Source organism: Anomalospiza imberbis, chromosome 26, assembly GCF_031753505.1.
Source record: "Anomalospiza imberbis isolate Cuckoo-Finch-1a 21T00152 chromosome 26, ASM3175350v1, whole genome shotgun sequence".
In the NCBI taxonomy this organism is placed as follows: domain Eukaryota; kingdom Metazoa; phylum Chordata; class Aves; order Passeriformes; family Viduidae; genus Anomalospiza; species Anomalospiza imberbis.
Window position 1 is genome coordinate 2,413,336 of NC_089706.1, and position 11,884 is coordinate 2,425,219.

The 11,884-nt window shown below is 60.4% G+C and overlaps 1 protein-coding gene across 1 annotated transcript; it reads right to left on the reverse strand.

Moving 5' to 3' along the window:
- Positions 1 to 5,245: 5,245 nt before the first annotated feature.
- TFEB (transcription factor EB) lies at positions 5,246 to 8,903 on the reverse strand. The gene is made up of 8 exons (XM_068173305.1): positions 8,687 to 8,903; positions 8,362 to 8,616; positions 8,194 to 8,274; positions 7,493 to 7,613; positions 7,310 to 7,366; positions 6,851 to 6,926; positions 6,586 to 6,733; positions 5,246 to 6,283 (listed from the first exon to the last, which is right to left on the reverse strand). The coding sequence occupies exons 1-8, from the start codon at positions 8,879 to 8,881 to the stop codon at positions 5,867 to 5,869; spliced, it is 1,350 nt and encodes a 449-aa protein (XP_068029406.1). The 5' UTR covers positions 8,882 to 8,903; the 3' UTR covers positions 5,246 to 5,866.
- Positions 8,904 to 11,884: the final 2,981 nt, after the last annotated feature.

Consider the following 11,884-nt stretch of genomic DNA (forward strand, 5'->3'; position numbering starts at 1 on the left):
GTGTGGTAGTTGAGTTAACACAGGGTGGAAAAGTGGAATTTTGGGGTTTTTAGAAAGGGGTTCAAGGGGACAAGATGGAGGGATTTGGGCGTGTCCTGACCTTCTTCTCCTTCTTCTTGCCCTTCATGTCTCGCTGTGATGGTGACACTTTTCTGTTGGTTTAAGGCACAGACACACTGTCCAGCATAAATGACAGACATTGGCACGTTATTGTAAACGTGGCACACGGAGTTTTTGGTATAAAATGTGAACACCGCCCTGAGGGCAGACAGAATGCCATGGCCGACCTGCTGGACAGAGCTCATCAGGGCAGAGAGAGAATGTTCTAGATAAGGGAAAATAAACAACCTGGAAAATTGAATCCTATGCATTCCGACTCCTTCTTCAGCCCCGTGGGCTGGGAAACGAGGACTTGTACAGTCCTGGGGTCATCCTGACATACAGAGACACCAAGACCCTGAGACACTGCTCTTCTGCTCAGACATCCAGGGCTTGGCCACACATCACCTCCAGGGGTGCTCAGGGATGCCTTGGCTCCTGCTCGTTCCTTCCTCCTCCAAGAATCAAACCCATCCTTGTTATGTTAAAGATTTTTTTTTTTCCCCCTCCTCAAGAAAAGTTTCTGCAGAAAACGCTCAGGGATTTGAGAAGCAGCTGGAAATGAGGATTTGTGAGGGGGCTGGAGAAAAAACTTGCCACAAGCACTGGTGAGGGGCTTGGAGCCACATCCAGAGGCTGCTGCTGGGAAGTCCCTGCTCTCTTTCCACACATCTCTGCTTCCAGGCAAGTCCAGCCTGAGCACGAAAAAACAGAACCAAACCCAGATCTTAAACCTGGAGCAGCACAGGGGATGTGGCTGCACCCCAGAGCATCCCTGCTCCTGCCTGGGGAGGGTGTCAGCCCCACTGGGCAAATTCTCAGAAAATTCCAGCATCGGCTGCCAGGGAGAGCTGGGGTGTGTAGGGTGCTGTTCCCACACAGAATCCTAAAATGGTTTGGGTTGGGAGTGACCACAAAGCTCATTCTGTGTCACCCCCTGCCATGGGCAGGGACACCTCCCGCTGCCCCAGGGTGCTCCAGCCTGGCCTTGGGCACTGCCAGGGATCCAGGGGCAGCCACAGCTGCTCTGGGCACCCTGTGCCAGGGCCTGCCCACCCTCCCAGGGAACAATTCCCAATTCCCAATATCCCATCCATCCCTGCCCTCTGGCAGTGGGGAGCCATTCCCTGTGTCCTGTCCCTCCATCCCTTGTCCCCAGTCCCTCTCCAGCTCTCCTCGAGCCCCTTTAGGCCCTGCAAGGGCTCTGAGCTCTCTCTGGAGCCTTCTCCTCTCCAGCGGAGCCCCCCCAGCTCCCAGAGGGGCTCCAGCCCTGGGAGCATCCCGGTGCCTCCTCTGGGTGAGCTCCAGCAGCTCCAGCTCCTGCTGCTGTCGGAGCCAGGGCTGGAGGCAGCTCTGCAGGTGGGGGCTGAGAGCCCAAACCACCGTGTCCAGGACCGGGAGCACCCCAGAGCCCCGGGCAGCGCTCCTTTCCCGTTCCCGGGAGCCGCCGGGGCTCGGGCCGCGCGTCCCGCCCAGCCGCGGCTCCTCCGCAACCTTCGGGCTCTCTCTTGTGGCTGCTCAGCCCCGCTGCAGCCTCGCCGAGCCAGCCCGGCCCCGTGTCCCCATCCCGGGGTCCCCTCCAGCCGCTCCCGGTGTCCCCATCCTTCCTCCTTCCCATGGGAACAACCCCGAAACTGGGAAAAGCGCCGGGGGCAGCGTGGCACCAGGACCCTCCCGCTGCGGCGGCTTCAGTGCTGTCCCCATCCCGCGGCTCTCTCCATCCCTCCCAGTCCATCCCAGTCCGTTCCAGTCCGTTCCAGTCCGTCCCAGTCCGTCCCAATCCATCCCAGTCCATCCCAGTCCGTCCCAGTCCATCCCAGTCCGTCCCAGTCCGTCCCAGTCCATCCCAGTCCATCCCAGTCCGTCCCAGTCCGTCCCAGTCCATCCCAGTCCGTCTCAGTCCATCCCAGTCCATCTCTGTCCATCCCAGTCCATCCCAGTCCGTCTCAGTCCATCCCAGTCCATCCCAGTCCATCCCAGTCCATCCCAGTCCATCCCAGTCCATCCCAGTCCGTCCCAATCCATCCCAGTCCGTCCCAGTCCATCCCAATCCATCCCAGTCCGTCCCAGTCTGTCCCAGTCCGTCCCAGTCCGTCCCAGTCCATCCCAGTCCGTCCCAATCCATCCCAGTCCGTCCCAGTCCGTCCCGGTCCATCCCAATCCATCCCAGTCCATCCCAGTCCGTCCCAGTCCGTCCCAGTCCGTCCCAGTCCATCCCAGTCCGTCCCAGTCCGTCCCAGTCCATCCCAGTCCATCCCAGTCCGTCCCAGTCCGTCCCAGTCCATCCCAGTCCGTCTCAGTCCATCCCAGTCCGTCTCAGTCCATCCCAGTCCATCTCAGTCCATCCCAGTCCATCCCAGTCCGTCCCAATCCATCCCAGTCCATCCCAGTCCATCCCAATCCATCCCAGTCTGTCCCAGTCCATCCCAGTCCGTCCCGCTCCATCCCAGTTCGTCTCAGTCCGTCCCAGTCCGTCCCAGTCCATCCCAATCCATCCCAGTCCGCCCTAGTCTGTCCCAATCCATCCCAGTCCGTCCCAATCCATCCCAATCCATCCCAGTCCGTCCCAGTCCATCCCAGTCCGTCCCAGTCCGTCCCAGTCCATCCCATTCCATCCCAGTCCATCCCAATCCATCCCAGTCCGTCCCAGTCCGTCCCAATCCATCCCAGTCCGCCCAGCACGCAGAGCCGGCACTGCCTCACGCCCCCAGCCCAGCCAGCGCTCCCCCTCTCCCTTTTCTCTCCCACTCGGTGTTTCCGTGGGTGGCTCACGGACTGTAATTAAGAGCCTCCTCTCCCGTCTGTGGAAGCCGAGGAAAGCCCCTTTCGTCCTCTCTCTCTCTCTCTCTCTCCCCCCTTTATAATTTTATTTTTCCCCCCCTCCGCACTCCTCCCTGCAGCGCATAAAGGGATGACAGTGCTCCGAGCCAGGGTCTTTTGCATTTCTGAGTTGGTTCTGTTAATTGGAAGGAGGGTTAAGAATCTGCAAGGTCGTTTCAATCTCCATCTGACCTTCAGAGTAATCCTCTATGCCAACACCAGAGCTTGTCATTAAAATGAGGCCCCTCTTCCATATCCCGGCATCCCTTTATTCTCTCCTTGTGCACATTAATTGCTCATAAGTTGATTTGATCTCCCTATTCTGCAAGAAGTAAATTGCCCTCTTATTTCGCCATTTTCATCCTGTTTTCTTAATTAGGCCCTTAAAAATCTCTAGGGCCTCAGCCGGGCCGCAGGCCTCATCCTGGGAATAAATTTTGATCTCAGCCTGATAAAGAGTGAGCAAAGCCCGGGCTGGAACAATGTCATTGGCTCCCCTCCCTCCCCACATGCTATTCTCCTGACATGAAAAGGCTATCAGTTTTTCTCTGTGTTAATATAGGAAATAATTCACACTTCAGGCGTTGTTCTCTATTTAGTGCTCACACTCCCCTGATAAATCAAATCAGGGATTTTTTTTTTTTTAATTTTTTTTCCCCTCTCCAAAGTGTCTGGAACCACTCGCTCCTTCTCCCCCCCCCCACCACCTTCAGCCTCTTCTCACTTTTTTTTCCCCCTCCTTCTCCTTTTAATAAAGTTTCCAAGCTAAACCCCTGTGATTTTCCAGCCTGGGAAGTCTAATTTAAGGTGGATTTCCTTGCTTTTTTCCCCCTCCTGTGTGTGTTTAACACCAGCACCGAGGGGAGTGGGAACCTGGCACGTGGCTGAGGGGCTGCAGACGTGGCTTGGGATAAGTTTTGCCAGGCACAGGCTCAGCAGTTCACTTTAAAAGTAGATTTTTTTTCCCCCTTGCACTGGGCAGGAGAATCCCCAAAACTTGCCTGGCCCAGGGGTCCCAACACCCAGAGGGGTTCTACAGAACCCTGAGGTGATGCTGATCCAGCCTCCAGGACAAAGAAGAAGCTGCCACGCTCTAGGATGTTGTAAATAAATATATTTTTAATGATTCTTCTTCCATTCCAGTTCATTCTTTTATACATTTATTTATAAAACAGTAGTAAAATTTTTTTTTAATCAGAGCACAGTGCATTAAAAAAAAAAAAAAAAGAAAAACAAACAAAACTCCCAAAAAATATTAAAAAAAAATAGTAATTATAATCCACAACTGTTTACTCACAGCCAGGGGAGACATCTCGTGCTGAGCAGTGGCCAGGCCTTGCCCATGGGCACCCTAAAGCCACAATAATCCAAATTTCCCATGGGATTTCGTGCCCTGGAGCACCCACCCAACCCCTCTGGAGGGCACAGATCCGTGGCTCTCCCACGCCCAGGGGCCCCCAGCACGGCCAGGGGTGACCCTGGTGGGGACAATTCTCTTTCCAGGCACTGATGGCAGCACACAAAGGGTGCCAAGGCCTCCTGTGAACACCCCCAGAGCTCCAGCCCAGAGCCCCTTTAGACCCTGGAGGGGCTCTGAGATCTCCTGGATCCTTCTCTTCTCCAGGTGCCCCTCTCTGGTCACCCAGAGTCCCCTCCGGACCCTTCCTGCTCCCTGCCCTGCTCCAGGGCTGCTCCAACTCCTCCTCCCTCTTCCTCCCCACCTTCTGCACTTCCCCGCACCCTCACGTCCCACAGGCCCCTCTGTGGGGCTGTCCCCCACCTCCAACCCCAAATCCTGCCCCCACGGGGCACCTCTGTCTCCCCAGGACACCCAGCTCCAGGATGGGGGGGCTCAGAGTGACCCCCCAGCCCGGGGGGGACAATGGCCAAGGGGTCACCTCTCCTCTCCGGCCTCCCTTCTCTCCCTTCATAAACCCATGGAGGATCTTTCATCCCGCCCTTCCCAGCTCCCTCCCGGCCTGCAGCTGGACCTGAGGCAGAGCCCAAAGCAGCTCCCCAGCACAGAGCTGTGGGACAAACTGGTGACACTGGGAAGAGAAACCACCCCCGAATTCCCAGCTGGGAGCAGCGGCTCAGGTTCGGCAGCTGGCACAAACCATTCCCTGGAGCTTCACTCCCACGAGGGGCAGGACTTTGAAGAAGTATCCCCAAAACCAGAAGTGTAAAAAACCCTTTTATCCTCCCAGGAAAGAGCTGGGGGTATCACGGGGCACAGACACTGCAGGGACATCTCGAGGACACTCAGGGGTCACCTGGCAGCCTTGCCCGCAGGTTTTGGGGTGGTGGGTGCTGCCCCACAAGGTGGGGGTGACAACAGGGGGTTGGTGGAGCATCAAACCTCCCCACCATTCCAGGTGTTCTGGATACCTTCAACACCCACCTGCAGACAACGCCCCCGGCGGTGCCGTGTTAACGAACACGCACTAATTAACACCTTGTCGCCCTCCTGTGACCCCAGAGGCAGCGGGTGCTCCCAGGAAGGAGGAACTGGATGGACTGGGAAGCACCCAGGGGCTGGGGAAGACTCGGTGGGGATGAAGGATCCTGGAGAAGGCGAGGAGACACCAAAGAGGACACAAAGCTCCCAGCATCGTCCCGGGGGCTCGAGGCTCCGCGGCACCACCCTGGCCAGGGGGGTGAGGCCAGGAGGCTTCTGCTGAAAGGCAAAGCAGCCGAGACGTCGATCCCAGGCTGTGGAATCTGCAGTCAGGCCAGTGCCACGGCAAAGCCAGGAAGGTCCGTTCCCCTCCTGGCAAAAAGAAGCTGCGAGAGACACGGTGGCACCCGACCCGAGCCCCCGTTGCATAGAGAAAGGTACTCCTGGGGAGGTTCAAGTGCATGGCGGGACGGGCTCCTCCTGCCAGGAGTGTCCTGGGGCTTGCCCACCCAAAGCTGGCGCTGCAGCCCCTGCCCTGGCAGCTGCCCATCACAGCATGTCCGCGTCCTCCATGCTGAAGCTGCTGCGGCGACTGCTGGCCTTGGAGGCCTCCGGGGACATGGCCGAGAACAAGGGGTCAGAGGCCAGGGGCAGCATCGTGTCCTGCATCAGCATCAAGTCCAGCTCCTTCTTGGATAGGGATGGGAAGGAAGCGCTGTCCGGGAAGCCCTGGGAGCCGTCCTCGAAGCTCAGGCTGTGGGTAAAGTCCAGCTGGTGATAGGGAGACTGGGGCGGCGCGGGCAGCGCCGGCTGCGGTTCGGGGTCCGGGGGTGGCAGCAGTGGCTCCAGGGTCCCCTCGTCCCCGCTGGCTTCTTGCTTGACCACCTGCTGAGCCAGCTCGGCCACGTTGACGCCCGAGGGCGAGGAGGTGGGCAGCCCGTGGACACGTGCCTGCATCTCCAGCTCCTGCCAAGGGGACACAGAGGGGCTTTGGTGGGAGTGTCACACTCGGGGGCACGGCACAGGGACGTGCACAGAGGTGGCACGGACTGAGAAGGAGCCCCTGGAAGATCCATGGCGATCCATGCGAAGCTCAGCACGCTGCAGTGAGCTCAGACATCAGGTTTGTCTCAAAAACCTTGCTCCTGGTGACTTCCCAGCCAAAAAACAGCAGGAGACGGCCCTGGCCACACCCTCGGTGGGGCAGGAGTGAGGGGCTGGTGGGGCTGGGGTGGGGCAGAGGCAGGGGAGAGCCCAGGGAAGCTCACCTGGATGCGGAGCAGCAGCTGCTTGTTCGCCATCTCCAGGCGCCGCGAGTGATTCTCCAGGTCCCGGGACCTCTGCAGGTCCTTCTGCATCCTCTTGATGTAGTCCACGGACGCCTTCAGGATCGTCCCTTTGTTCCAGCGCACGTCCCTGTCACCCAGGATGGAAAAAGGGATGGAGCTGGGTGCCAGCAGCGTGGCCCCTCACCCCTCCTCCACCCAAGAAGCCCCCAGGGATCCCAGCCGTGCAGGAGGCACGGGTACGTACAGGTCGTTGGCTTTGGGGATCAGCATTCCCAGCTCCTTGATGCGGTCGTTGATGTTGAACCTTCGCCGCCTCTCGACTGCGGGTGAGAGGAGAGGGATGGAGGTGAGGAGGCAGCAGGAGCAGGGAAGGCTCCGTGTCCCCCCCACGTGTCCTTCATGTCCCTCGTGTCCCACACCCCTCTGTCGTGCCCCAATGGAACTGGGGAGCCCAGGATGAGGAAGCTCAGGAGCCAACCCTGCTCCATCCCTGGCCCAGCAGGTCTGATCTCCCCCTGGGAGGACAGCGGGGTTTCTCCTGTACCCCACTGTGCACAGCCAGGAAAGAGGAGCTCAGGGGGTCTTTCCTGAGGGTCAGCTGGGATGGGAAGGGGGACGCAGCTCAGAGGAAGTGGGAATGAGGATGAAGAGTGATGGGGAAAGGCCGTGGGGTCAGGAGAGGGAAAGGCAGAGCTGAACTCACTCAGGTTGTGATTGTCTTTCTTCTGGCGCTCTTTGGCCAGGGCTCGGCTCTCGGCATCTGCAAGAGACCCACGGTGTCACCCAGAGGGGACAAAGCTGCTCCTGGGCTGGCACTGCAACCCCTGTACCCCCGTGGGGACAGGGCAGCCCCATTTTTGTCACTCACTCTGGGGCCAGGACGTACCTGTGAGCTCTCTCTTCTGGGTGAGGTCGGCGGGGCAGGAGCTGCTGGTGACACCAACGAGTGACGCCGTCACCTGCGGGTCCCCACTGTAGACATTCATGTGACTGCTGGACATGGGCAGCTGGAAAGCAGAGGGACAGCTGGGTTAGCTCCATGCAGGGCTGGGCACCGGGATCACGCCCAACTGGGCAGGTGGAATTGTCTTCCCAGGTCCTTAATGCAGCTTTCACCAGAGCAGAAAAGAAAACAGGACTTCAAAAGGCACTGCTGATCCCCTGCCATGGCCAACATCTAAAATAGGGCAGGTGAATCACGTCTGAGAAGGGCTGGGAGGGATGAACCCCACTGGGAGGCACGAGCTGCCACATGGATCTGACCCGGACACGGTGCTGCTCTGGGGGAGCTCCTGGCAGGGAAACCTCTCCTGGCTCTCCCATCTCCCCACCCTTGTTCCCTCCCCATGCCCCTCTCCCACCTCTCCAGCTTTTTCAAATGGTTCCCAACTGTCCTCAAGGGGGAAAAAAGCTGGAGAACTGATTCTTGTGGGTGTTGCTGTCACCAGGGACAAGGTTGGCTTGGGCTGCCATCGAGGCACCGCTGCGGGGATGTGGCACAAGGTCCCCTCGGTGCCACCTCTGTAGCTGCAAGGACGGGGCTGTGGCACGCCCAGGTCCAGCCCCTTCCTGTCACCCCCCACTCACCGTGTTGGGCATGTGGACTTCGGGGTTCATGTAGCCCAAAACATCATCCAGGCGTATGATGTCATCGATGACCTCATCAAACTGAAAGGGAAAAGGACACGTGCCCGTGGGCTCCGCTGCCCTTCCCAGCACCCTGCATGTCCCCACAGCCCGGTGACACCTCCTCACCTCCCGCTCGGGGTTGGAGCCGATGTTGAGCATGGCCATGGGGCTGTTGGGAGCGCTGTTGCCCGCCGAGGAGGACAGGACGTGGCCGGGCCGGACGCCGGGGGACGCGGCCGGGGGGGGCTTGGGAGAGTGGCTGGCGGGGCTGACGTGGGCGGCGAACTTGTTCCCGTAGGTTTCGGAGAGATAAGCCTGGACCTTCTTGTCCCGAGACTTCTGCAGGTGGTAGGTGGTGGGGTTCTCCAGGTAGGACTGGACCTGCGGGGACAAAACCCATCAGGGACCCCGTGGGCCGTCCCAGACCCGTGTGGTGGGGACACCACGGTACCTTGAGGACCTCTCCGGGCACGGGCGGCGGGGTCTGGAAGTGGACGGGGGTGTTGATGGCGGGGCTGGAGGCCACGGGCATGCGCTGCTGCTGCATGTAGTTCATCATCATCTGCTGCTGCACCCGCTCCCGCTCCGCTTCCTGCTGCGCCTGCTGCTTCATCAGCTCCATCCGCAGCCCGATGCGGGACGCCATGGTGGCACGCGGGGCTGGCAGCCACGAGCCCGCCTGGCACAGAGGTCACCCTGGCAAGAGGACATGGCACGTCACCGACAGCCTTGCACACCGGGGAAACTGAGGCACGGAGAAGCATCCCAGAGCGCCCACACTGGCTCGTGACTAATCCAGGAGGATCATCCCAGGGCGGGCTGGATGGCTCTGCCCTCCTGTCACACAGCAGGAGGACCTGGTCCCACCACCCAGCCTGGCTGTGAGCCCCCCCTCCCAGCTGTGTCCTTACAGAAAACAGGGCTGAGAAAGTCAAAAGCACCCCCAGGAAGCTCTAGAGAAGGGAAACTATCGAGGATGAGGATGAGGATGAGGATGAGGATGAGGATGAGGATGAGGATGAGGATGAGGAAGGGTGGCCAGAGCTGGGATTGACAAGGAGGGGAGGGAAATTAGGGTCTGGCAGGACCGTAACCCCGATGGAGCGCCGTGCACTCACCCCGGAGCCACTTCCCAAACACCGCAGAACCCAGAGCGAGCCCGGGAGCGAAAGGGAAAGAGAAAGCGAGGGAAGAGCAGGAAGAAAAGGCCCGGCGGGTGCCAGGAGCCGGGGGCAGGTCGAAGCAAAGCCCGGCTCCGGCGCGGGGCGAACAAGGCGAGCTCTGTGCGGGACCCGCACGCGAGCGCAGGGACGGGGGGGGACCGCAGCGGCCCCCGCCCGGCACAGACCGGCCCTTGTTCCCCGGGACAAAGGGGACGGCGGCCCGCGGAGGGTGGGGGGATGCCGGGGCTCGGGGAGCCGCCTCAGCCACGGCCGCCGGGGCTTTCCACGGGGCCGCTTTCCCACGAGGGGCTGGGATGCGGGAGGTGCCGCGGGGGTCCGGAGCGCAGCATCATAGCCCGTGCATCCCTGCACGGGAGGCAAAGGAACAGCTGCGAGGGGGACAGGCAGGGAGGGGAAACCAGAGAAATCTGCAGGGTTTTGCTGTTTAAATGCAAGTTCAGGGACGGAGGGGCCTCGGCGGTGGCAGCCACCCGGAGCCGGTGCCACGCGTTACCCGGAGGGGAAATGAAATCAAGGCAGCGGCAACGCGATGACACAGCTCAAGAGCAGCTATTGAGCGGCCAGGGGAAGGGAATTAATTAGCCGTGGTGGCCTGGCCGAAGGGGGATGGGAGCCCGGAGCCGGGGACAGAGATCCACTGGAGCATCGTTAAGGGGGATGCGCGAACAGCCCTGGAGGAGGGCACGGGGATGAGAAACAAGCCTGGAAAAGATCCCAGAGGATGCAACAAGGCTGAATGAAGGGGGAAACCCACGGCTGATGCCCACGGGGGATGTACAACCCCAAACCAAGGCTGAATGAAGGGGGAAACCCACGACTGATGCCCACGGGGGATTTACAACCCCAACCCAAGGCTGAATGAAGGGGGAAACCCACGGCTGATGCCCACGGGGGATTTACAACCCCAACCCAAGGCTGAATGAAGGGGGAAACCCACGGCTGATGCCCACGGGGGATTTACAACCCCAAACCAAGGCTGAATGAAGGGGGAAACCCACGGCTGATGCCCACGGGGGATGTACAACCCCAAACATGAAGGGAAGGGCGAGAGAGAAGGGCTGGCACTCGTGGGTGTCACGGGAAGGGTGTCAAGGCACAGCCACCCACAACACAGCACCCACCGAGCCCTGCTGGCCCCAGTGCCACCACCCAGCCTGGCTGCAGGACTCCCCTAGAAAATGGGGGTGGGAGAGTCAAAAGCTCCCCGAGAAGAGCTGCAGAAGATGAGGATGAGGATGGGGAAGGGTGGCCAGGGCTTGGCTTGGTGAGGAGAGGGGGGAAATTAGGTCAGGTTTAAAATAACCCCTTTGGTTCTGCTTGGCTTCCCCCCCACCCCCCAAAATGCTGAGCAGCTTCTGCTTTCGCTCTGAGTCAGCCCCGGCAGGAGGACGGCAGCGGGACAGGATGGGGACGTGGGGCCCACGTCCCACCCTGGGGACATATCCCACCCTCCCTTGATCCATGGGGACAGCCAGAGGAGCACGTGGAATGGCAGCTCCATCCTGTTATTCCTGGGAGTGGCTCTCCCACTGAACCGGAGCAATCCCAGCACCAGTGGGAGCCCCAGACTGGTCCTTACTGGGAGAGCCCAAGCCAGCCTCGTCCCTGGAGGCTGCAACACCCACAAGAATCAATTCTCCAGCTTTTTTCCCCCCTTTGAGGACAGCTGGGAACCCTTTGAGAAAGCTGGAGAGGCAGGAGAGAGGCATGGGGAGGGAGCAAGGGTGGGGAGATAGAAAAATCAGGAGAGATTTCCCAGGCTCATCCTGGTGCACAGGGAGGCACCACAGCGGTGGGAGGCCTGGAGTGGGAGATGGAGCAGTAGGGAAGGGGACTGAGGGGTTGAAAGGGAAGGAAAATCTGGATGATCCCAGCCCCTCTCCACAGCTGACTCCGCTTTTCCAGCCCGGAGCAGCGCAGCACACGGGGCTCCAGCAGCACCCCCAGCCCCAAGGCGGGGCCGGAGCCAGGGAATGCATCTCCCTTCCAAATGTCTCAGTGGCTGCTCAGCAGCACAGTTATTTCTGGCCCTTCCTCGCTTTCCCTCCGGGGGTGTTGTACCAGCAAGGACCCAGCGCCCCAATGGTGGCACTCGGCGGTGGCTCCAGCTGGAGGATGCCCAGAGCTGCTCCAGCCCTCCCTCAGCCCCCCCAGGCCTCCACAGAGCCCCGAGCTGTCCCTCAGCCCTGCGGTGACAGCCGGTGGTGACACGGGGCTGGCTGCTCAGCAACCGCTGGGACGTGCTGCAGGGACATCGGGCGCTGCCCCGCAACGCCGGGGGCCAGGCTGGTGACAGAGCCACTGCCCGAGCTGGCAGCGGGCACCCAGTGCCACCTGGAGGAGCCACACCAGTGTCCCCAGGCTCAGGTGTGGCTGAGAAACCCAAGCTGCCCGGAGGCATTTTCCAGATTTAGCCCCGGGGATCGCCTTACCCTGCCAGGGGAGGTGGCACCGGGCGCCTGCCA

What these genes read in the sequence shown, in the direction of transcription:
- TFEB (XM_068173305.1), bottom strand. Translation starts at nt 8,881, where the DNA reads ATGGCGTCCCGCATCGGGCTGCGGATGGAGCTGATGAAGCAGCAGGCG. An exon ending in CCAGAAGAGAGAGCTCACAG is followed by an intron (nt 7,367 to 7,492) that starts GTACGTCCTGGC and finishes GGTCTCTTGCAG; the next exon opens with ATGCCGAGAGCCGAGCCCTG. An exon ending in AGCTGCTGCTCCGCATCCAG is followed by an intron (nt 6,284 to 6,585) that starts GTGAGCTTCCCT and finishes TCCCCTTGGCAG; the next exon opens with GAGCTGGAGATGCAGGCACG.